The sequence below is a fragment of the Phasianus colchicus genome, chromosome 1, assembly GCF_987193195.1.
Source record: "Phasianus colchicus chromosome 1, bPhaCol1.hap1.1, whole genome shotgun sequence".
NCBI lineage: Eukaryota > Metazoa > Chordata > Aves > Galliformes > Phasianidae > Phasianus > Phasianus colchicus.
This window is the reverse complement of record NC_143436.1, coordinates 151312354-151337139: the sequence shown is the minus strand read 5'-3', so window position 1 is coordinate 151337139 and position 24786 is coordinate 151312354. Positions and strand designations below refer to the sequence as shown.

At 40.9% G+C, this 24786-nt stretch overlaps 2 protein-coding genes across 2 annotated transcripts in view; one reads left to right on the top strand and one right to left on the bottom strand.

The window, feature by feature from the left end:
• Window positions 1-24786, top strand: part of LOC149920149 (uncharacterized) — a 566570-nt gene that overhangs the window by 529049 nt on the left and 12735 nt on the right. The gene's annotated exons all lie outside the window — the stretch shown is intronic.
• Window positions 5579-7852, bottom strand: LOC116241014 (uncharacterized). Its single transcript, XM_090144118.1, has 2 exons — window positions 6137-7852; window positions 5579-5653 (listed from the first exon to the last, which is right to left on the bottom strand). Exons 1-2 carry the CDS (start codon window positions 7850-7852, stop codon window positions 5579-5581), a joined length of 1791 nt encoding a protein of 596 aa, XP_090000244.1.

The window sequence follows — 24786 nt, the reverse complement described above, 5'->3', positions numbered from 1 at the left end:
TGTGAGAAAAAAATAATCAGACAGCGTAGCATCTGGGATTCTCAGTGAGAGAGTGATGAATGCTAATAATCTACCCCAAATACTAAATAATTAAATAAGCAGATTTTATCCAAATCTAGAAATAAATATTTTTAAAAAGACTAAAACTACAGACTTGAATACAGACACAAATATTCAGGGACCATAAAGTTACGCATAACTTCTACTGCTAGTTACAAAAACCTTTTTCAGAACTTTGTTTCACCTGTGGCTTTTCTTACATAACAGTATTAGTGTTTGAGCTTTCTACACGCTTGACATTGTCAGCTGAACTAAAGTTTACATTTGTCATTGTGAAAAAGAAGTAAGATGTAAGTAGGGAGTATTGATTTGTCTACATACACTGTTCTTTCTGAGATTTAGGGGGAAAACCTGGAATTTCTACTAAAAGGCAGTTTGCTGATATCCAGCATCTCAGCAAATATACTAATAAATCTAACTTACCTAATACTATGCTCTTACTGAATAGTCTGTGCCAAAGTTATCACAGCTTTTATCCTTTGTAACAGTGGTGACACATAAAGTTCTTTACTGCAAGTGATTTTTGGTCTTTGCCTTGTCTGAAACGACAATGAGACCTGTTTTGGGAGCATGCTAGTTTATATGGGTCAGTAGTACTAGAAGAAGTTTAACCACTTAGAATGGTAAAGAAGGGAGTTTCACTGGGGTTCCCTGGGGTTCATTCATGAGGGTGGATAGTAATAGGACAAGGGGGAATGGTCTTAAGCTGAGACAGAGGAGGTTTAAGTTAGATATTAGGAGGAAGTTTTTTCACACAGAAGGTGGTGACACACTGGAACAGATTGCCCAAGGAGGTAGTGGATGCCCCATCCCTGGAGACATTCAAGGCCAGGCTGGATGTGGCTCTGGGCAGCCTGGTCTAGTGGTTGGCAACCCTGCCTATGGAAGGGTGGTTGACACTAGATGATCACTGAGGTCCTTTTCAACCCAGGCCATACTATGATTCTATTACTCTATGATTGCCCAAGGATTTTCCATAAAAGAGATTAATATAATACAGAAAATGGAGTTGGACAAATAATTTGCATAGCAACATCACTAACTTTTTGGAGACTCAAAAACTGTCAGATGAATATTCATTCTATATATAAGGCAGCATATTTTCTATAGGAAAATGATCCACAAATTAAGAAATACTATAATCTTGCTTAGTCTGAGAGATTATCCATGGCTTTTTCTACTATATTAACAGAAAGTATTAAACTGTAATTGAAAAATAATATTTAATAAAGAAATCAAATGAGTCACTTTTTTTTTTTTTTTATCTCTGGAGCTAAAAATTCAATGGCCTTAAGTTTCTGAAACTAGTATTCAGTAGTTCTTTCAGTAAAAGAACAGTGAAGTTCTGCTCAGAAATTCTAAAGAGGATTTTGGTTATTTTTTAGTTATATTTATCAATTCTGCTAAGGATTTAAAAAATATTTTTAACAGAGTTAAAAAAAAAAGTAAGCTCCCTAGTTTTTTGTGTGTGTTTGGTTTTTTTTTTTAAGTGTATATATATATATATATATATATACATCTAGCCTGTATTTCTCAAAAGCTGAAGTGCTTAATTTATTTAAATGAAAATAATTAAGCTTAGATATCACTTATTTAGTTTTTTTTTTTAAAAAAAAAAAAAAAAACACTGAACAGACATTGTGTTTAACCAGGGAACCGAGTATTTTCAGTGGCAAGAGCATTTTAATAACAAAATAAATGAATTGATGAGCATTTCAGTAACAAAATAAATGAATTGACAGATGGCCAAGCTTCATTTATATGAAATTGCTTCTAACTGGTACTATATTTTCGAGTGAATTCTTTTCATACTAAGGCTTTCTCACATCACAGACTTTCACAGACTTAGGAAGTTTTTTATCTTTTTTTTTTTTTCCTGACTGTCTAAGGTTGCTTTGCAGAGTAATTTTGTCCTAAATTACTCCTAACAAATCTTAGAAGAAATTAGATTTTTATTTATTTTTCTTTTTTTAGCTGATAAGGCAATGCCAGTGTCTTTGAGTTACATGAAATAAATAACTCAAACTGCACTAGCAATTTAAATCAAATAACAAGATGTACAGAATGCACACAATGGGTCAGAAAAGTAGTATTTCCAAGCAATATGGGGGGGAGGGAAGGGAGGTGAGGTCACATTAAAAAGTTCTATCTTAAATAGGATCTTCAGACAAATTTGACTTGGACTAGTAATAACAATAGACAATAAGAAATAGTTTGTTTTGATTTTGATTTTGCTTTTTCCTTTTTTAGTTGATAAAATAGAGCACTTACTTTTGAAGTAAGCTCATTACATCACCAGGAATGACAATATTCCTCTTTAACAGAAACTGGTGTATGCCAACTAATTTTGTAACTTAATTATTGACATATCTATGTGTCTGTCTGTATGTCTATCGATCTATCCATAATGGATCACAAGTGTATATCTTTTAACATCAGTAAAGCTCCAGTAAAAATATCACAATTGTAAAAATTACCAATGAAAAATTCCAACATATTTTTTTTTTTCCTTTTATCATGTAACACTACTCTTGTACTTACTATTTGTATTAGAATAATACCTATTAATGTCTACCAGAAACAAAGCCTATTATGCTATATGCTACATGAACATGTAATATTACATTGCAATTGCTTCAAGATACACATAAACAAATTTGAAATCTAAGAATATACCATAAATATTGTCATGATTTTATAATTTTTGGTTATCAGTATCTTACATCATAACATCATGTGCACTGGGAGTTAAAGAGTTAATGCTCCAGTTAATTAATTCTAATTATATCATACTATAGTGTGTTATCTCGCATTCTGATACCATATTTAGTAAATTAGTTTGTTTCTCTCCAGATCATTGAAGCTGTTTTCAATTATTTGGGGTTTTCTGTTTTCCCTTTCCAGAAGTGTGGATTCGCAAATCCCTCTACTCCGCTAATCACAGAACTGACAGCCTGTAAATCATTGACATTCATGGTGGGGAATGTGGGCAAAGACTGCTTTTTAGCTGTTTAGAATGAATCTCTCCCTGCTCTCAGAGAGCTTTGTTAGGGAAGTTTATTTCTTTTGCAGTGTTTTCATTGAAAACTTAACCTTGAAAGTCCAGGCAGATGGCCAATATTCTGGGATATGTGTAAACTTTGAGCAATGCTACCTTGCTTCTGTAAAGAGAAAATTTTTCCATTTTCTCTTTTACACCTGTTTGCAGAGGGAGTTGCTAATACTATAGAACTTGCGGTTTTTAAACAGGATCCCAGTCTCTCCCTTGAATCCTTTATGCAGTTTTTGAATGTTCATCCAATGATCATGATGATAATAGTGTCAGTCTCTCTGAATGTACTGTTCATCATTTCACTCAGTATTTGTATGACATGGTTCCCCACCACATCCTTATCTCCAAATTGGAGGGATGTGGATTTGATGGGTGGACCACTCGATGGATAAGAAACTGGTTGAAAGGCCACAGACAGAGGGTGGTCATCAATGGCTCTATGTCCAGGTGGAGGCCGGTAATAAGTGGCATCCCCCAGGAGTCTGTCTTGGGACTGGTGCTCTTTAACATCTTTAACAATGACATTGATGACGGAATGTTGTGACATGATGATGGAATTATGATGTGGAATACAAAAAAAAAACAAAAATCACAAAACCATGACAGAACAGAAGAAAGAGGAGGAGGAGATAGTAGAGGAAGCAGAAACAGAAAGAGAAGAGGAGGAAAGAGGTCAAGAAAAGTGGCTCCACGATCCAGGGCATCCAGAGGGAGAGATGAAACCCCAGTAAAATTGCGGTCACCAACACCCAGAAAGGCAACAAGAAGTCCTGAAAGAGTAGGAGGTGAGCAAGACATTCTTACCAATACTGACTGATCTCTGAAAATGAATGAAATTTGAGATCTGAGAAAAGACACTTCATGCCGCCCAAATGAGACTATTGTCACCTGGTTACTTCGATGTTGGGACAATAGGGCCAACAGTGTGTGGCTAGATAGTAGAGAAGCTCGCCAACTGGGTGAGGACTCAGCCATTGACAGAGGTATTAGTACATGCCAGAATGGGTCCTTCACCCTCTGGAAGCAGATGGTGTTAACCAAGAAAGAAAGATACCCCTTCAAAGGCGATCTGATGCCTGAGAAAAAGAAATGAACTGATAGGGAAAAAGGCATCCATTATTTGAGAGAATATGCTGTGGTGGAAATGCTACATAGCCCCACTTTCATTCCTGATAAGCCAGACCAAGAGCAGATCCTGAGAGTCAGGTGTACACCAAATATGTGGCGTATATTCACAAAGACTGCACCAGAAAGGTATGCCAGTAATTTGTAGCAATGTATGGCAGAGGGGAAAGAGACCCCTTATGAATAAACTGATTAATAAACTTCAAGACATTTAAACCCTCTAGGAGGTTGTGTTTCAGCCATTGCAAAAGTAGCTGAAAAACTGGAGAATGGAGAGCAATCAAGAAGATATAATAGATGAACTGTCTACTGTGCTTAATGCTGATGAATCCATGGTGATATCAGATACATCCGATGGGGATCAAAATTCCTAAAACAGCCAATTGGAAGGGCTGATCAACTTGGTTTCTTCCCAACGTGTGTCATCCAATGTCTCAGCTATCAAAAGAAGATGTCCTGCTGATCGTGTAAGTGACAACAGTAAGACTATATCACGTATTACCGTGCCGTTACTTAGGTAACCACAGAGAAGATACAAACAAGTGACATAAAAAAAAAAAAAAAAAAACACTCCTGCACTTCAAGCACAGGTAAAAGAATTATAAGAATGATCAACCACCAAGGTGAACTCCTCCAAAAACGTGAGTGTTCCAGTTGCTGCAGGATATGACAGTAGCCGTAGGACCAACAGAGGTAACAAATAGAGGAGCCCTGCCCCCAGCCAGGGGGCAGAAAGTGATAATAGAGTGTATTGGACTGTGTGGATTAGATGGCCTGGCACATCAGAACCACAGAAATATAAGGTGGACACTGGTGCTCAGTGCACTCTAGTGCCTTTGAGTCACCAAGGGACAGAATCAATTTATATTTGTGGGGTGACTGGGGGTTCCCAAGAGCTGATTATGTTGGAGGCCAAAATCTGCCTCACTGGTAAAGACTGGCAAAAACATCCTACTGTGACCAGCTCAGGGGCTCCATATATACCTGATATTGATTACCTCATGTTGTTTCTTCGTGTTGTTCATCCTCTGCCAACCGAGGGCGCCACGTCCCAGTGAGACCGACCCTGACCAGGTCGGGGCCAAATGCTTGCACAGACCCCCAGAATAGGTGAAGCAAAATGGCGTTTATTGGAATGTAGCAGGCACTTAAATACCCACATTCTTGTCCTGCTTTGTCTACACCCCTTGCATGCTTGCTGTCCTATCACAGGGCATCACCTGGCAAGCTCAGAGCATAGGGAACCTGACCCCGTCACATTCCGTTTCCTCGCCACGCCTACTACATCTCCCCCTCCCTATGCTCAAAAGCTACTAACCCGTCACAGCACGAACGCAAACTTCATAGCTGATCCTTCACCTTGTGATACTGTATCCGCTGATCCATAACTTGCCACATAATTCTTGAGAGGCAATTCTGGAAGCACATGATTATGCATGGCAAAATGGCCGCAATACCAATTATTACAAGCAATACTAGCGCAACTACCCTAATAATCTTCGCAACCCACCCTCCAAAGCTGCCAAACACGCCTTTAAGCCAGTCCCCGATGGGATCGTCTTCCACTTGGATCTTATTTGAGTGGTCTTGCAGGGCTTTCAGCGCTTTATGGATGGATACACTGTGGTCGCTAAGATTGAAGCAACACATTCCTTCTAGGTCCTCACACCCATGCCCCTGTGCCAGGAGCAAGAAATCGATGGCCGCTCTATTTTGCAGCACTGCATGTCGAATGCTGTTCGTGTCCTCTAACATCGCATTCAGTACTAATGTCGTTAAATTCGCCTGCTTAACCGACCAACATGCTAGGCGTTCAATCTGAGCCAAGCTCTGTGCTGCGGCAACCCCAGGGGCGAAAAACGATGCGAATATCTGTGCTGTGGCACTCCACAACTCTACCTCGTCATTGCAGCTCTCCGGAACAGGGCTCGACCGTTTAACACGATGGCTTGTCACGTGCGGACCATATTGCATCCATGTCGTGAAATTCGGAGACAGTAACGTCAGCTCCCCTAGGTAACAGGGTCCCCCTAAGGCATTGTGCGGGATGCCCTGCCAGGCTCTATCTCCACAAATCAAGAAGATTCCAGGGGGCAACGCCTTGGCCGTTTTGTTATTCCATAGCACCTCGTTGGCACCCCTTTTGAAAGAGAACCCATACCCATAAAAGTCCCAAACTGCCGTACATTTACAATGCTGCCATCCCCCTGTGTTGCTCCTGCACTGGGCCTTGATATGACCCAGCTGACCGCACCTAAAACATGGTCCTAGTGGCCAATCTCCAATCTGGCGGCCAACCTCTCCGTGTGCCACCAGCACTCCTGCCACTGCGGCGGCAACCTCACCTGCCACAGACGAGTGTGATTTCTGCTTGTCCAGTACATATTTGATGACCTCACCAGGGGTATGAAACTTTTCTGAGGCCACTCTCAGCAAGACTCGTATATCCCCACTCGATTTCTGATACAAGCAGTCCAAGATAACAGGACCGTGGACCGCTCTGGGTAGGTCTGACCCCTCTACTGCTTTAATTAATCTATCCGCAAAATCCTGGAATGACTCCGTGGGGCCCTGCGTAATCTCTGTCCATGGGGTAGAGGGCTCTGCATTCCTTGCGAGCCTCCTAAACGCCTCTAAAGCGGCATCAGATGTAGCTATCAGCTCCCCGGGTCTCAGTTGGGTAACCTGAGCCTGGGCAGTTAGCATACCTGGTGCGCTACCCATTAATCTCTGAATGTTGGACGCGTTTAATGGGTTCCCCTGATCATTCTGCGCTGTCACTAACATCTGCCTAAGCCGCGCTTGCCACTCCTCCTTCCACAGCGTGTACTGTACTGGTTTCAACACCATGCGCATTAGATTCTCAATGTCGTATGGTAACAGGGGTCCTTGCACAGTAAGAGTTTCAAGGGCATTCATTGTCAGGGGGGATTTCAACCCCTTCTTTTCTATCGCCTCGATCACCCTCGCTACCCCTTTCGGGTCCAACGGAACCCAAATCGGTCCTCCCTCCTCCAATACCACGACCGGAAGCGCAACCAGTTTCGTGAGACCCCTCTCTTCTACCTCCTCCTTAATCTTTACCCAGTCTGTAACCTGACTCCTGTCTTTCGCGCTTCCCTCTGTGGGCAGTTCCGTCTGAGCTAACTTTTCCAAAGAAGGATATAACTGCCGCCTAGGGTAGGGCGGAGGCGGAGCCGTTGGGTCACATGGCAGATCCAGCGGTTCCCCTTTCTTCATGTCTCCGCCCCCGTTCGCCATCCCGCTCGCCGTCCTTTGTTCGTCGGACCTGCAAGATTCCAAAGTCCCACTCCCCGCGGCCCCTCCCCCCTTCTTTTCTGCCCTAAGCTTACCCTCCCCCTTAGCCGCCTTAAGGGCTCCAAGTATCAAACCCCACGTCTTAAGTTCCGCGGCTTTCTGGTTGTTCATGGCACGCTGACATAGTGCCGAGGTGAGTGAATCCCACCTGCATGAATCTAACACTTGCTGGGAAGAGTCCAGCTCCCCCCTTTTTTCTAAAAGCGACAGCACCGCGGCGATCTCCTTCCGCGAAGGAGTATTTTTACCACAGTGCTCTTTACAAAACTGCAAAAGTACCTTAATCACTTGTTCCATGGTTACACACGCGACCTGCCGCCACCTCACAGGCTCTCTCCGCGATGTGTCTTCCGTGAGCAACCTGCCGCCACCTCACAGGCTTCTCCGCTTCATGGGCATGCCGGGTGGTTAACCCTCGATAGGCAGATCATGTCGGGGTCACCACTTGTTGCTTCTTCATGTTGTTCGTCCTCTGCCAACCGAGGGCGCCACGTCCCAGCGAGACCAACCCTGACCAGGTCGGGGCCAAATGCTTGCGCAGACCCCCAGAATAGGTGAAGCAAAATGGCGTTTATTGGAATGTAGCAGGCACTTAAATACCCACATTCTTGTCCTGCTTTGTCTACACCCCTTGCATGCTTGCTGTCCTATCACAGGGCATCACCTGGCAAGCTCGGAGCATAGGGAACCTGACCCCGTCACATTCCGTTTCCTCGCCACGCCTACTACAACCTCAGAAGGGGATATTTCAAGGATCCTAAGGGGTATTGATGGGCCTTTGGAATAGCTGCTGTAGATACAGAAAGTGTTAAGTAGTTGTCTGTTTTGTCTGGCCTGTCAGAAGATCCGTCTGTTGTGGGGTTGCTACTTAAAAAAGCAACAGGTACCGATTGCTACAAAAACAGTGCAGAGACGGCAGTACCTCACCAACAGGGATTCTTTGCTCCCCATTCATAAGTTGATTCGTCAACTAGAGAATCAGGGAGTGATTAGCAAGACTCACTCACCTTTTAATAGCCCCATGTGGCCAGTGCGTAAAGCCAGTGGAGAATGGAGGCTGACAGTGGACTACTGTGGCCTGAATGAAGTCACACCCGCACTGAGTGGTGCTGTACCGGACACCTTAGAACTCCAATATGAATTGGAGTCAAAAGCAGCCAAATGGTATGCCACCATTGATACTGCTAATGCCTTTTTCTCCATTCCTTCGGCCAAAGAATGTAGGCCACAGTTTGCTTTCACCTGGAGGGGCATTCAGTATACCTGGAATCGTTTTCCCCAGGGGTGGAAACATAGCCCAACCATTTGCCATGGGTTGATCCAAGCTGCACTGGAACAGGGCGGTGCTCCTGAGCACTTCAAGTATATTGATGACATTACTGTGTGGGGCAACACAGCAAGGGAAGTTTTTGAGAAAGGAGGGCAAATAATCCAGATCTTTCTGTGTGCTGGTTTCACTATTAAGTGAAGCAAAGTGAAAGGACTTGCCCAGGAAATTCAGTTCCTAGGTATAAAGTGGTAAGATGGACATCATCACATCCCGTCGGGTGTGATCAACAAAAGCCTTGTCTTCGCTCACTAATAAGAAAGAGACACAATCATTTCTGGGTGTAGTGGGCTTTTGGAAATCCATGCTCCAAACTATAGCCTCATTGTAAGCCCCCTTTATCAGGTGACATGGGAGAAGAAAGATTTTGTGTGGGATCCTGAGCAGCAACAGGCATCTGAAGAGATTAAACAAGAGATAGCCCGTGCCGTGGCCCTGGGGCCAGTATGGATGGGACAGGATGTAAAGAACATCCTCTACACTGCTGCTGGAGAGAAAGGTCCCACTTGGAGTTTGTGACAAAGAGCCTCAGGAGAGACCCAAGTTCGACCCCTGGGATTCTGGTGTTGAGCGTACAGAGGGTCTTAAAGTGCTACACTCCAACTGAAAAGGAGATCTTACCCGCGTATGAGGGGGTTCGGGCTGCTTCCGAAGCAATCAGTACTGAAACACAGTTTCTTCTAGCACCTTGACTGCTAGTGTTGAACTGGATGTTCAAGGAAAGGTCCTCTCCACCCATCATGCTACTGATGCCACTTGGAGTAATTGGATGGCATTGATTACTCAGCGAGCTCAAATGGAGAACCTCAGTTGTCCAGGAATCCTAGAGGTGATCATGGACAGGCTTGAAGGCAAAAAGTTTGGAACATCACCGGCAGAAGAAGTATCGCGAGCTAAAGGGGCTCCACCATACAATGATCTAAAAGAAAATGAAAATATGCCCTTTTCACTGATGGATCATGTCATACAGTGGGGAATAATTGCAGATGGAAAGCTGCTGTGTGGAGTCCTACACGACAAGTCACAGAGGCCACTGAAGGGAAAGGAGAATCAAGTCAGTTTGCAGAAGTAAAGGCTGTCCAACTGGCCTTAGATGTTGCTGAACGGGAGAGGTGGCCGTGCTTTATCTTTATACTGACTCATGAATGGTGGCAAATGCCTTATGGGGGTGATTACAGCAGTGGGAGCAAAACAACTGGCAAAGAAGGGGTAAACCTATTTGGGCTGCTGAACTGTGGAAAGATATTGCTGCCCGAATAAAGGATATGGTTGTAAAGGTGCATCATGTAGATGCTCATGTACCCAAGAGTTGGGCTACTGAAGAACAACAAAACAACCATCAGGTAGATCAAGCTGCCAAAATTGAGGTGGCTCAAATAGACTTGGACTGGCAACACAAGAGTGAATTATTTCTAGCTCGGTGGGCCCACGAGACCTTAGGCCATCAAGGAAGAGGTGAAACATATAAATGGGTGAGAGATCGGTGAGTGGACTTAACTATGGATGCTATTGCACAGGTTATTTATGACTGTGAAACATGTGCCGCAATTAAACAAGCCAAGAGGATGAAACCTCTTTTTGGGGAAAGGCGATGGCAAAAGTATAAATATGGGGAAGTGTGGCAGGTTGATTATATCACCTTGCCACGATCTCACAGTGGTGTTATGTGCTTACTATGGTAGAGGCAACCACTAGGTATCAAAGAATCACAGAATCACAGAATGGCCATGGTTGGAAGGGACCTCAAGGATCATGAATCCCCAACCCCCCTTCCACATACAGGGCCACCAACCTCCACATTTAATGCTAGACCAGGCTGCCCAGGGCGCCATCCAGTCTGGCCTTGAACACCTCCAGGGACGGGACATCCAGAACCTCACTGTTCCAGCTCCTCACCACTCTCTCTGTAAAGAATTTCCCCCTGACATCCAACCTATATCTCCCCTCCCTCAACTTCAAACCGTTTCCCTTTGTTCTGCAGTTATCAACCCTTTCAAATAGTTGATTCCCCTCCTCTCTGTAGGCTCCCTTTAGGTATTGAACACTTGCTACCTGAAACACCATGTTAGGTCTTGAGAAACAAGTCCTGTGGTAACATAGTACTCCAGAAAGAATTGAGTCAGATAATGGACTCATTTCAAAAATTCTCTTGTAAATACTTGGGCCAAAGGATCATGGCATTGAGTGGATTTATCATATCCCTATCATGGACTAGCTTCTGGTAAAATTGAACAGTACAATGGGTTGTTAAAACCATGTTGAAAGCAATGGGTGGTGGAATATTTAAGCACTGGAAGAAGCATTAGGCAGAAGCCACCTGGTTGGTCAATACTAGAGGATCTGTCAATTGTGATGGTCCTGCCAGCTCCCTGCATACTGTCTAGGGAGATAAGGTCCCTGTAGTACATGTAATGAACATGTTGGGAAAAGCAATTTGGGTCTTTCCAGCTTCTGGGAAGGGCAAACCTCTTTGTGGAACTGTTTTTGCCCAGGGACCTGGGTCCACTTGGTGGGTGATGCAGAAAAATGGGGATGTTCAATATGTACCACAAAGGAATTTGATGTTGGGGAGTGCAGTAATTCCATGTATATGCATACGTGTGCATGTGAGTATAATGTTTAGTAATTCTGGTTTGTTTGTATATATTAAGCATGACCATGTAGAATAAGGGGGGGAATATCATGGTTTTATGATTTTTGATTGTCGGTATTTGTGTAATCAATGAATATACAGATGTTATAATTAAGAAATATACAGGAAAGTTAGGCTAAACAGGTTATCACACTTAAGAAGAACGGATGGAAAGCTTATCCTTGTCCTGGGCTTGCTAAGGAGACTCCAAGAGAAGTAATTTCCAAAAAAGATCCTCCCCCAGTGCTAGTCAGCTCTTAAATAGAGTTTAGGGGAGGTGAAGCCAGGCTCCACCCCTTCCGGTAGCACAGGAGATTTGTTTTCACCTGTGCTTCCAGGGCTGACTCATTGCTCATCTCGGGTGATCAATCAGAGGTTCAGGCCATGATTCAGCAGTTTCCATACAGTATTCCACATCATAACATCATGTAATGCACTGGGAGTTAAAGAGTTAATGCTCCAGTTCTGGGCACCTGTCCGGAAGAGGAACTACACGCCCCTGAATGCTTTGTGTTCAGAGAGGAGATATAAACTCTGGCAAGGTTTCTTCCTTTGGCTCTCCTTCCTGCTGTTTACTCAAGCTGCACATTTCACCTTAGCGTATGGTGAGGCCTTCAGTGATCAGACACTTTTTCTCTAATTATATTGGATTTATTAGCTTCAATTCTAATTATATTGTATTATGGTGTGTTATCTTGCATTCCAATACTATACTTAGTAAATCAGTTTGTTTGTCCCCAGATCATTGATGCTGTTTTTAATTATTCAGCATCCCCTATTTCCCCTTTCCAGAAGCGCGGTTTCGCAAATCCCTCCACACCAATAGTCACAGAACTGGGCCAAACTAGCCCGTAAATCGTTGACAAATATTCATCACAAAGAATAGATGATGAACATTTTGTAGGAGATTTCAGATTATTTATGTGATCTATTATGCAGCATAGCATGAGCACGGAATGATGGAGTATTCTGAGTCTGAAGGGCCCCACAAGAATCATTATGTTCTATATCTTTCATAATCACTTCTGCAACGAATCAAATGGTTAGAATGTGAGAAGATTAGTGTGTTCTGTCAGCACTGAAGCTACAGTCCTTCAAATTACTTTATGTGACGCTGGCATCAATTCAATTTCAACAATTTTTGTAACCATTTTTCTTTTTCTTTTTCTTTTTTTTTTTTTTTAATTTTCTCCTTTTTATAGTTCAACAACTTAAAGGTAGCCCAGAAGAAGAAAACAGTCTAAGAAAGCATAGTGGATTTCCAATGTCACAGCCTGAACCAATGTGTGAGCTACGTGAGTACATGAGTGCCTAGAGCAGGCTGGGGGGGTGGGGTCTAGAACCACCCCTTCTGTCTCTGCAATACTTCCCGTGCCATCTGAGTCTGTGCAGGTTCCCCTTTCCCCCTGCCCTTCTCTGCTACAGCGCAATGGTATGAACGGGGGAGGGTCAAATTCCTGAGCTTATCCTTTTCTCCAAACTGTTACCAGAAAGGGTGAGTTAATTCCTCTTGGATATCTATTTCTCAAATAAAGTCTCTGTCATTGCCTTCGTTTGCTGAACAGAAAGTTTTTTAAGTCTGACTTACAATATGCCATATAGCCAGTGTGAAAATAGGATGGAACATGAAGAATGACAGTGTATTATAGCAAATTAAATAAGGCCACGCTGCCTATTCATGCAGCCGTACCCAATATTGCATCCCTAATAGACACATTGAGTAGGAAGATAAAAACCTATCATTGTGTCCTAGATTTAGCAAATGTGTTCTTCAGTATCCCAATATCTCAAGAATCACAAGATCAGTTTGTGTTTATGTGGGGAGGCAGGCAATGGACCTTTCAGGTCCTGCCACAGAGGTATATGCATTGGCCAACATATTGTCGTAATCTAGTGGCACAAGACCTGGCTAATTGTAGAAAATCTGATAATGTTAACTTAAATCATTATACTGATGATCTCCTGTTTACATCCAACTCACTGGAGGCAGTAGGACAGGCAGCAGATTTATTGATTACCTGTCTGCAAGAAAGAGAATGGGCTATAAATCCTCAGAAGGTGCAAGGTCCAGACCAGTCCGTAAAACTTCTGGAGGTGGGTGGTTTGGTCAGGAAAGACCAAGGTACTACCTAGTGCTGCCATAGATAAGGTTCAGGCATTCCCAGTCCCTACAACACCAAAGAAGCTACAGGAATTTCTAGGTATATTGGGAAACTGGTGTTCCTTTATACCTCATTTAGTGCAGCTGCTGAGGCTACTGTACAGACTCATGAAAAAGGAACAACTATGGGACTGGGGGAGAACAGAACAGGGCACTTTCCAACAGGCAAAGTTGGCAGTTAAACAAGCACAGGCATTGGGAATATTTGATCCTACCCTCCCAGCCTAGTTGGATGTTCATGTCACTGAGAATGGCTTTGGCTGGGGCCTGTGGCAACGCCAGAGTTCTGTTTGGACCCTCATTGGATTCTGGTCTCAGGTCTGGCATGGAGCAAAAGAAAGATATAGTATGTTTAAAAAGCAGTTACTGGCTGCCTATTCCACATTACAGGTGGTAGAGCCAATAACCCAAACGGCTGAAATAAAGTTAGGACCACGCTGTTGATTAAGGGGTGATCTGGCACACCATCCTAAGATGGGAGTGGCTCAAGCGCAAACAGTAGCACAATGGGTCTACCTCAGCCAGAGGAAAAGTCTGTCTTCATTACCATTGAAAGAAGAATTTCAGAATATCCTAGGTCCAGTGACATATCACAGTGATCACCAAAAGAAACATTGTTGTTTCCATCAGAGAAGAGTCCTGTTCAGGAGTGAAAATATCCTATCCCTGAAGATGCCTGGTACACAGATGAGTCCAGCAAAAGCAACTCGAGCAAGTGGAAAGTGGTAGCATACCATCCCTCCATCGAGACAGTCTAGTTTGATGAGAGGGATGGTCATCGCCCATTGGTTACATCAGAAGCTACGGCATGCAGGACAAAAGACACTGTGGGCAGCTCCTAAAGCGAGATATGCCCTGACCTGTGTCGACACTGCAAGTGGGCTACTGCAGGCCTATCCAGTACCGAAAGCAAACCATGCATATACCATCAAGGCACTCACTAAACTGATGTCTGCCTACGGGACACCTCAAGTCATTGAGAGCAACCAAGGGACCCTTTTTACTGGTGCAATGATACAACGCTGGGTGGAAGAAAATGACATCAAATGGCGATTCCACCTGCCATATAATCCAATGGGGGCAGTCCTCATTGAATGTTGTAACGGTATTCTTAAGGCTGCCCTGAAGACAGATTCTCAGTCCCTGCAGGGGTGGATGAAAAGAGTCTGTGAAACCCTGGGACCTGAATGAAAGACCCTGAGACAGCAGACCCAGTGCCCTGAAAATGCTACAGACAACATGGGCCTCCATGCTTAGGATCCAAATTACGGGCACTGATAATCAAATAAGACCCCAGATTGGTAGTGAAAATAATATTCTGCTCCCTGCCCCTGCGAATTGAGATCTGGGTACCCATATAATAAAATGGCCTTGGAAGGTGCGGGTGGAACCCAAGTGGTGTGGCCTACGTGCATCTTGGGGGAGATTATTGGAGGTGGGAGGCTCAGTAGTCCCTCTGGTAATAGGTACATAGGCCTACTGATATTGCAGTCAACATTCCAATCTTCATTGCTAAAGGGATCCCCATCATGTCCCTATGGCAGATCAGGACACCTCCTTTGGTGCCTGATAGTTATGCAGCCACAGACATCTCGCCAGAAGGTGTGGTATAGGCAGCCAGGGCATGCCCCATTACAAGCTGAAGTGTTGACCTAGGAGAGAAATACGGCCTGTATCTTGTCCTGGAGGGCAGATCTTCCCCTCCTGGTACCCTTGCAACACCTATATTACTCCCCATGAGTCTTTGACTCTCTAGGATCACCAAAAGGAATGCCATCAAAGCATTCCAGTGTTACTGTGAAATCACGTGCGACACTTGATGATGGTCTACATAGTACTGATAGAACATAGGATGGACTTGCACCTCATGACTACATGCCTCCAGTAACACCATTGAAAGCTGGCCCATGAACGATCATGAACTCTCAGCATATATCAATCATCATTCGTCTTAAATTGTGACAACATGCATTGCGACTGAAAATTGTATAAGTGTTGTGATGTGTCAGATCTCTATACTAGGGAAGGCTCACCCTCTAGTTAACTCAATCATTGGTTCATGCCGTGAAGAGGTGGAGTGTATGGGAATTGTTGAATCATGGCCCGAACCTCTGATTGATCACCTGAGGCAAGCAATGAGTCAGCTGCAGGAGCAGAGGTGAAGGCAATTCCCTGTGTGACCAAAAGGGGTGGAGCCTGGTTCCACCTTTCCTAGACACCATTTAAGGGCTGATTGCCCCTGAGGAAGGATTTTTTCTTGGAGATTGCTCTCTTTGGAGTTTTCCTGTAAGGTGGGTTTTTTTTATTTGTTTTTGATTATTCTTTCTATTGTGATAATTTTTGTAGCTGTACTGTCTGTAGATACCAGTTGTCTCGCTCCGATTTATAGGAGGAGAGGAGGTTCTTTTAATATCTGTATACCCGGCGTGAGATTAAGAAACAACGGTTGGTCCGACCAGTTTATTACAGATCTTAATCAGGGAGATGGGGAAGGGGAGGATGGACACTATTATGAATTAGGGTAATGGGGAAGGGAAGGAGGGGGATAGAAAAGATAGGAAAGAAGAAGCAAGGAGTCTTTATAGAAAGCAAGACAGAGATAGTCGCCACCATGGATGCAGTGTGGTTCGTAGTTCAGACATTGATCTTCAGTAGTGGTGGGTTGTTGGGCATTGTTGTTCTGTTGGTGATGGCGACGACAACAACCATGGCGATGATGGCCCCCTTTCAATGCTTTCAAAGTGGTCAAGTCAGCTGTCTTTGGAGTGACAGCTCAAATCCAAAGTGGTTGAGTCAGCTTTCCTTGGAGTGGCAGCTTCTGGCTCTGGGATCTCAGCAGAAACTCCTTTGTTCCCACCTTCCGGGCCTTGCCAGCAAATAAGAGGGAGAAGGGATTCCCATCTGCATCCTGTTTTTCACAGGACACGATAGTATCATTCCCCAGTTTTCCCATACCAAGCTGGAGCTATTTAGTCACAGGCCAGATCTTCTGCAAGTAAACACTCCTGAGCACTCTCTTCCGGAGGTAAGCAACTCTGGAGGAAGGGGCTTTTGAATGTTCCCAAAGTGATGTCAACTGTCACACGATAGCACCCATCACTTACCTCCTCAACAAATCAATCAGAGTCTTATCACAAGAAATTTGAGCCAAAAAACAAAGAAGGATTTTCACACCAGTCTAACCACACCACTCTGTATGTTGATCATACAGTATCTAATTCTCTCCTGTGTAGGAAATAATCATGTGTATGCAACCATCTCATATCTCATTAAGTCACAGTAAAATTATTACCTTATATCAATGTCAGAAAATATATTCCTGCTTATCTTTTACGGGCAAAGTGTCTTGTGTAGTTGTTTCTATCAGTGACACAGAGAAATACAGAAAAAGATAAGTCTGAAAATAAATACCTATATATATCTGTACCACATATTACAGTCTTAGGTATTTTTGAAAAATGGAGCCCATTTCTCTGCTCTAGGTTCATATTTTTCATCCATTTTATTAATGTTTTCAGTTGTTAATGTTTCCTTCTTCTGTTGTTATAGCTGTTCTGTAGAATATATATATGTTTATATACTAATCACATCTCAGCAAAAAGAATCACCCATGAGAGATCTTCCTGATGAAGGAGATTGTAAATATCTTCAATTATAAATTAAAAAATAGCTGTATTTCACTGTCTGTTTCATTGGTTTTTATTTTTACTTTATCATTTTAAAGACTATGGAAACAATGAGAGCAAGTGAAATTTCCAGTCTGTAATAGTCTGATCAAGGAATTTGATTTAGATTTGATTTAATCTGATTAAGGATTTGATCTAGATACACAGTGAACCGTATTTGTGAGAAGCTTTTTGTGGTCGTATTTCTTTCAGTTTTGATCTTCTTAATCTCTTTGTTTATTTTATTTAAAGATTTATGTATTTTCAGGAAGCTGTTATACTTAATAGCTAATTTAGCAGTCCCAGTAAGTATTTCGTAGGTATTTTGTAGGATATTTCGTGGGATTTCAAATCAGGGTCATAGTCACAAGAACAAATTACTTAAATGCTCTTTAGTTGATTTTTAATACTAGATCAGCAGTGGAAACCTTATACTAGGGACTAGGAGTGAATCCAACCACATTTAGGCTACCTTTGTTTCAAGGAGTTATCAAGGGAATGAACTTTGAACCTCATGACTTAATTAGAATGTCTGCTGGACCAGAGTGTTTAATCCTGTCCTCTATGAAGCAAAATATCAAGTGTACTCTATCATTTCAAATCTTGTGAAATTGCTGACTTAGACTTTGTTAAATCACTATTTTGTATCAGTAAATATGCTACATGCTACTGCACTAGTGAGGTGTAATTTTATCCACTATGACACCCAGCCATTCATACACTCCAGGTTCTCTCTGGGGCAAAGAAAGAAAAAAGAATGAAAAATCTTCTTGGATTCAGATGAAGACAACAAGAGAGAATGGTGGACAATTAGTGTTGTGGGCAAAAGAGATCTGTTAGGAAAATATATATATAAATATTTTTGCCAAATTAAATGAATTTCAGTTGTGAGAAACAAAGAAATAATAATAATAATAATAATAATAATAATAATAATAATAATAATAATAATAATAATAATAAAAACACTTTCCTTCCCTGTTTCTCATGTCCAGTTTAACTCCTTCGCTCCTAATTCAACTCTCCTTTTACTATAACAGAAAACTGCTTTTCTCTGTGTTGTTCCTTCTTTCTCAAACTTTTTCTTTATTTGGACATGGGCTCTCCAACAGGTTTTAGTCTTTTAGTAAGAAATGTGGGTTCCTGTCAAGAAACATGTTCTAGAGGTGTTCAAGTCCAGATTGGATGGGGCCCTGGGCAGCCTGGTCTAGTATTAAAAGGGGAGGTTTGTGGCCCTGCATGTGGCACGGAGATTGGAGATTCATGATCCTTGATGTCCCTTCCAACCCTGGCCATTCAGTGAAACCTGCTTCACTGTGATCCCTTAAAAAGGAATCTCTGTGTTAGCCTGGAGAACCTTTTTCTCCTCCCCGTTTCCTCCCCTCTAAACTTACTGATTGCAGTGTTGTTTCCCTGCCTCTGTCTTTCTGTCTCATGGCATTTTCTACACTTTCTCTGAGGAACCACTACCTTGGCTGCTGTGCTCAACTATACCCCTTGGTGGGCCTGTATGAACGTCTGTGTTTAGAAGTGGGAATAATTCTCACTGTATGCAATTGAAGGACAATAACAAAGTCTATTTCAGCATAGATATCCTGACCTTGGACATTTATTTTGAATTTCAAGCCTCAGGAAACTGTGATTAAAATTTAAAAGATATATAATTATATAAATATATGTACATATATACAAAGCACACATATATATATCTAAATATTTATCTAAATATATTTGCGTCTTCAGGAATCAACATTTCAGTGATTTTTGTTTTTTAAAAAAATGCTGTTGTTGACTGTACTGAATTTATGTTGAAATCATCAGAAACTTCAGCATATAACAGTATTTCAGAGAAAAATACGCATTTTCATCTTCACCTTTGACACATTGTTACCAATGTATAGAGTAACAGGAAATAAATATGCTTGAAATACTCTTAGTTGATATCATTTATCTCCCCATTCTCTAAAATATTTATTGATATTGGTTTACTGATAACTTCATTCCATTGCTCTACAGTTTATTTCGTAAGTATTTTCAAATGTCTTTCAAGAAAAACTTACTACACAATACAGTAAATCAAATCACTGTGGAAGCTAAACAAGAAAGCTCCATTTCTAGCTAAGCTGCTAAGTAAAAAAAAAATTACTCCCTGCTAATTATTTAAAATTAATACATACTGCATTCTGTTTGTTATATGTCTTTTCATGAAGAAGCAACAAAGAAGCTTGTTATGATGCAAGTTTACAATGCTTCATTAATTCCATGAATATTCTAGAAGAAAACTTTTTTATGATAGATGTTGGCTGATATCATTAAGCTAAAATATGCATATTGAGGTCTTCTAATCTTAAAAATGGATTTTCTTTAATCCTCCTGCTATTTTTTCTTTTCTCATTTTTCAAACTTTTTTTTTTTTTTTTTTTTTTTTTTTAAGGGAGAAGACTGAAAATTAGGATAACATTTCAGTGCAAAATAATGGGGAAAAAATAAAGGAATAACTGCAAAGTGTCAGACACGAAGAAGAAAATAGTATAAGTTATTTTTATTCTGCAAAACTTTTTTTCAGAATTCTTTCAGTAACTTTTCATGTTTAAAGAACTTAATATTATATAATTAATGTTTTTTTCAACTTTCTTCTTTGACAAAACTTTGCCAAAATTTTATTATTCGAAAATACTAGTTACTATGAAAAATACATTTTATTGCAAAATTTTGCTATGATTTTTAACTAATTTATTGTCTCTTATTATAGTTATCAGTGAGTAACTTATCAGCCAGATACATCACATAAAAAACAAATATATAACATAAAAAAAAAAAAAAAGCAAAAAAAAACACAACAGTAGTATACAAAAAGATACACAGTTTAGCAATATTATGAACACAAAGTATAACATACTGGGATACTATTGCATCACTCACTTTAAAAATTTAATCTTGAAAAAAATCAAAATTGTATTTATTGTCTAAAGATTAAAAGTGGTTATGAATGAGGGAAAAAAATCATTTACATTTCTGTAGTAATAATGAAAAAATGCAAAATAGGTGCTTTACAAGAAAGAATAAGGTCTTTTTTAAAGCTTGAAAACATAATGAGTGATTTACATTGCGTCTGTCTGTGGATACATTAAACATATATGTTAATATGCTGAGGGCTGAATTTCTGTAATTCAGTTTTGGATTTAGGATGAGAATAATGTTGATAACACACCAATGTTTTAGTTGCTGCTGAGAAATCCTTTCGTTAAGTCAAGGAGTTTTCAACTTCTCATATAGCCCTACTAGTAAGGAGGCTGGGAGTACACAAAAAGCTGGGCGGCAACAGAACCAGGAAAGCTAAACCAAGCTGGCCAAAGGGATATTCCATACCATATGGCATCCTGTTTAACAGTAAGACCAGGGGTTTTGGATAAGCTGGGGCTTCTGCTGCCACTGTTTGGGAACAGTCTGGGTGTTAACCAGCCGGTGGGGGGAAATTGCATTGTGTATCACTTAATAACTTGTTTTATTTATGCGTGTATATATATATAATTTATTCCTATTATTGCGATTATTTTATTATTTTCCCTTCTTTTTCTGTCCTATACATGTCTTCATCTCAGCCCACAAGTTTTACCTTTTCCTGATTCTTTCTCCCATCCCATTTATTGGAGGAAGTGCTTAGTTACCTGCTGTGTTAAACCTCAACAACAGTGAATGTTGGTTTTGGGATGATGTGGCAAGATTTTGGCAGCTGGGGACTGCAAGTGTGGCTTCTGTGAGAAGAGCCCAGAAGCTGTCCTGTGTTAGAAAAGAACCAGTTTCAGCCAGCAACAAAAGGGATCCACCACTGGACAGCTCTGAGCCTGATTATACCTCTGTGACAGTAGATTTAGGAAAGGAAAAAACTGCTGCACAAAGTGCAGCCCATGGAGAGGAGCCCACAGTGGAGCAGTCCATTTCTGAAGGACTGCATCCTCTGGTACAGAACTATATTAGGTCCCACCACAGCATATGGGAAGCTCATGTTGGTTCAGTTTGTGAAGAACAGCATCCTGTGGAGGTACCTGGGGAAGGGGGAAGGAGTAAAGGTAAAGAGTTGCAGGTGATGAAGCATTATGAACTGACCACAATACCCATTCCTGTCCTCTCTGTCACTTGGGGAGAGGAGGTGGAAGATGATGTGCAGGGAAATAATGTTTAGTTCTTATTTAATCTGGTACAAATAGGCAATAAATTACATTAATCTCGCTGTACTTAATCTGTTTTGTCCATTATAATAAATAGTGACTTCCTTGACTTCAACCCAGGAAACTTTATTAATCATATTTTCTCCCTATTTCCTCGAGACAGGAAAGAGAGTAGTGCTTAGCTAGCCACCAGTGGTGAAACCACCACAATGTTTGATGTTGGATTCCTAAAAGTCTTACTGCCCAAATTGTTAGAAATTTTTGACATGGCTTTTTAACACCAATACACAGAGAAGAATCAAGAAGTTATGAGATGAATACTTGACTTGTAAATAAGATTTCAGTAGATGGATTAGAAAGCAAGCTACTCCCCTGTAAAAAATATTACTCCAATTCATTCACTGATTTTGTTATGATTTTATAATAACTAAAAGAAGTTTTTTTCACAATTAACCCAAAATTAACCCAGTAATAGGCTTAGAAGAATATTTTTAATTTGTATAATTTTATTTTCCATTAACGAAATGTATTCACATAAATTCTTCCACCAATACATACAGGAATATGCTAGAATCTCACAGATACCAGTTACCAGCATTTATCACTCCCATCTGTCATGCAGTAAACATTATTTTAATGGTGTTCTTTTGTTGGTGGTGGCTTGCTTGTTTGTGTTCTCTCCTCTCTCTTCTGCTTTTTTTTTGTTGTTGCGTAAACCAGGAGAAATTACCTAGAGTACTTTTCATCTGAATTTTTAAATACAACCATAGCTATCCAGCTGAAGCCTATATGATTTTCATGCACTGCAGTTATATTTGTAATAGCTGCATCTTCATTCAATTGGAACAAATGAAAAAGCTTTTTTTGATTAATGAATTTCATTACATTGGAAACCAAAGGGTTAGAGACTGTGTTTCTTACTCCATCAAACAATAAGGGAAAACTTACACAGTAGAGCTGCACAGAAGCTGTTGGACATATTTGAACAGAATGATATTCTAATTCTGATAGTTTCTGTGTTACTCTCCTATTTAATTTTTTTCTTAAACTTTATCAGAATGATAGGAACTAAGGTCTCTAACCTTATAGCACCAAACATACTAAAAGTAGTTAAACAAAATGGCTTTTCCAATCTGTTCCTAGACTGGCTATAGTATATTAAAGTAGTAGGCAGCACAAGAAAATCTTAATTTACGTATATTATGCAGCTAGGATTAAATTCTGTTAACTACTTTGGATTCTCATTTCCATCCTATCTAAATGAAAATTTTATGTTATTTGATGTAAGAAAAGTTCATGGGATCCATTACAAGTGCACCTATCTCATTCAAAAGAGGGGACATATTTTCCCTCGTCTTTCTTTCTGCTACTGACATACTTAAAATAAACCTTTCTTCTTGTTGTTGGCTTTCCTCAAAAATTAAATTCCAAGTGGCCTTTAGCCTTCTTTATGGCATCTGTGCATGCCCTGTCAACATTCCTATATTCTTTTGATGTGTGCAGATCTCTTTTCCACATACCATAGACTTACTTCTTCCATTTGAGTTTTTTTTTTTTTTTTTTTTTTTTTGCGAGATCCTTGCTCATCCATGCAGATCTCCTGCCAGTTTGCCTGGTTTCTTACTCTTAAGGATACATCAATCTCAAGTTTGGAAGAATGTCAACCAAAACTCTTGGGACCCTTTACCTTCCAATGCTCTAACCCATGTGATACGTTCAAGCAGGTCCTTGAAGAGGTCAAAGATAACTCTCCTGAAGTCCAGGGTTGCAGTCCTACTTACTGACTTGTTTCTTCCATGAAAGATCCTGATCTCTGCTATCTGAGGTCCCTGCTGCTGACCCCAGCCTTCACATCTCCAACCAGTCCTTCCTTGTTTGTAAGATCAAGGCCCAGCAGCACATCTCTCCTCATTTGCTTCTCCACAACTCGCATCAGAAAGTTATCTTCCGTGCACTGTCCACACCTCTTCTCCATGACTGTCCACACCTGTTAGTGTTGCTTTTTCAAAAAATATCAAAGTGGTTGAAGTCTTCTACGAGAACCAGTGACTGTGATCTTGAGGTTACTTTCAACTGTCTGTAAAAGACCTCATTAATTTCCCCCTTCAGATAAGGTGGCCATGTTAATCTGTCCCATAATTCTTACCCACAAACTCTACATTTGTTCATCATTCATCCCTAGGCAGAGCTCAATATATCCTAGTTGCTCTCTCACATAAAGAGCAGCTATACTGTCCTTTCTGGTCCAAGTTTACTAAAATGTCTGCATTTTCTAGCTACCAAATCATAACACATAATAAGCAGTATGGTGAAGCCTTTTCATTATGCCTACACCACCAAACCAGGCTCATGCTGGGAAAGGGAACAGTCACTAATAGATAATCTGGTAGGTTAATACTGATGATCCAGTATTTGTACTTGCACTACAAGTGCAGCAACCTTGCCTGGACAATATGATGGCAAATTTGGCAGGAGATCATAGCTAGTCTAGGCTAAAAAGGTGAATAAGAATATGTAAACGATGGAAAAGTCTTTCTATTTTGGGAGCAGGAAGCAAGTACCAAACCCATGGTGGTTTGCCTGACCAGGTCATATTTTGAATTTGGTTGCAGCATTCCATATTATTTTTCAGCTCTTGTTAGCATGCTAGTTCCAAAAACAATGCTTTTTCTAGTGGCTGCACTATTGTGGATACAAGGTGGCATGACAAGGTGTCTGGTTACAGTGACATGATGTAAACTGTGTTTCCTGTGTGCCATATGTATACGTGTAGTGTTTGTACATGAACAGCAGCATTAGTAACATCATAAAATATAGCAAAATAAATACACAGCTTCTAAAATCTAAATGGACCATAACAACATAAACTCCAAAAACTTCACAACTTGGTCTTCGTATTGTCCTGAGCAGCACAGATAAAATGAATGTTTAAGAAAAACTGAAAATCTGTAATGAAACATAATAGCTTTCGTTTACACTATGAGCTATCAACAATCATGCATAATATAAGCTTTAAACTGCTAGCAGTTTAGCTATGTTTTTGTCTGCTTGAAGAGCTGTTTTCTGATGTGTCCCTGTAGAGACTATGGTTGGCACTTACAGCATCTTGTAAATAACCAATCCTTTCCCCTCACAGAGTGCAAATTTAGATTCCACAAATTACAACTCTAAAATGTTAAACACTGACCTGCCTCACTGTCATAGCATCATTATGTGATACAATTTTGTTAATTAGAGAAATATTGCCAAAATACAAACTACTTCAAATTCTCTTCGC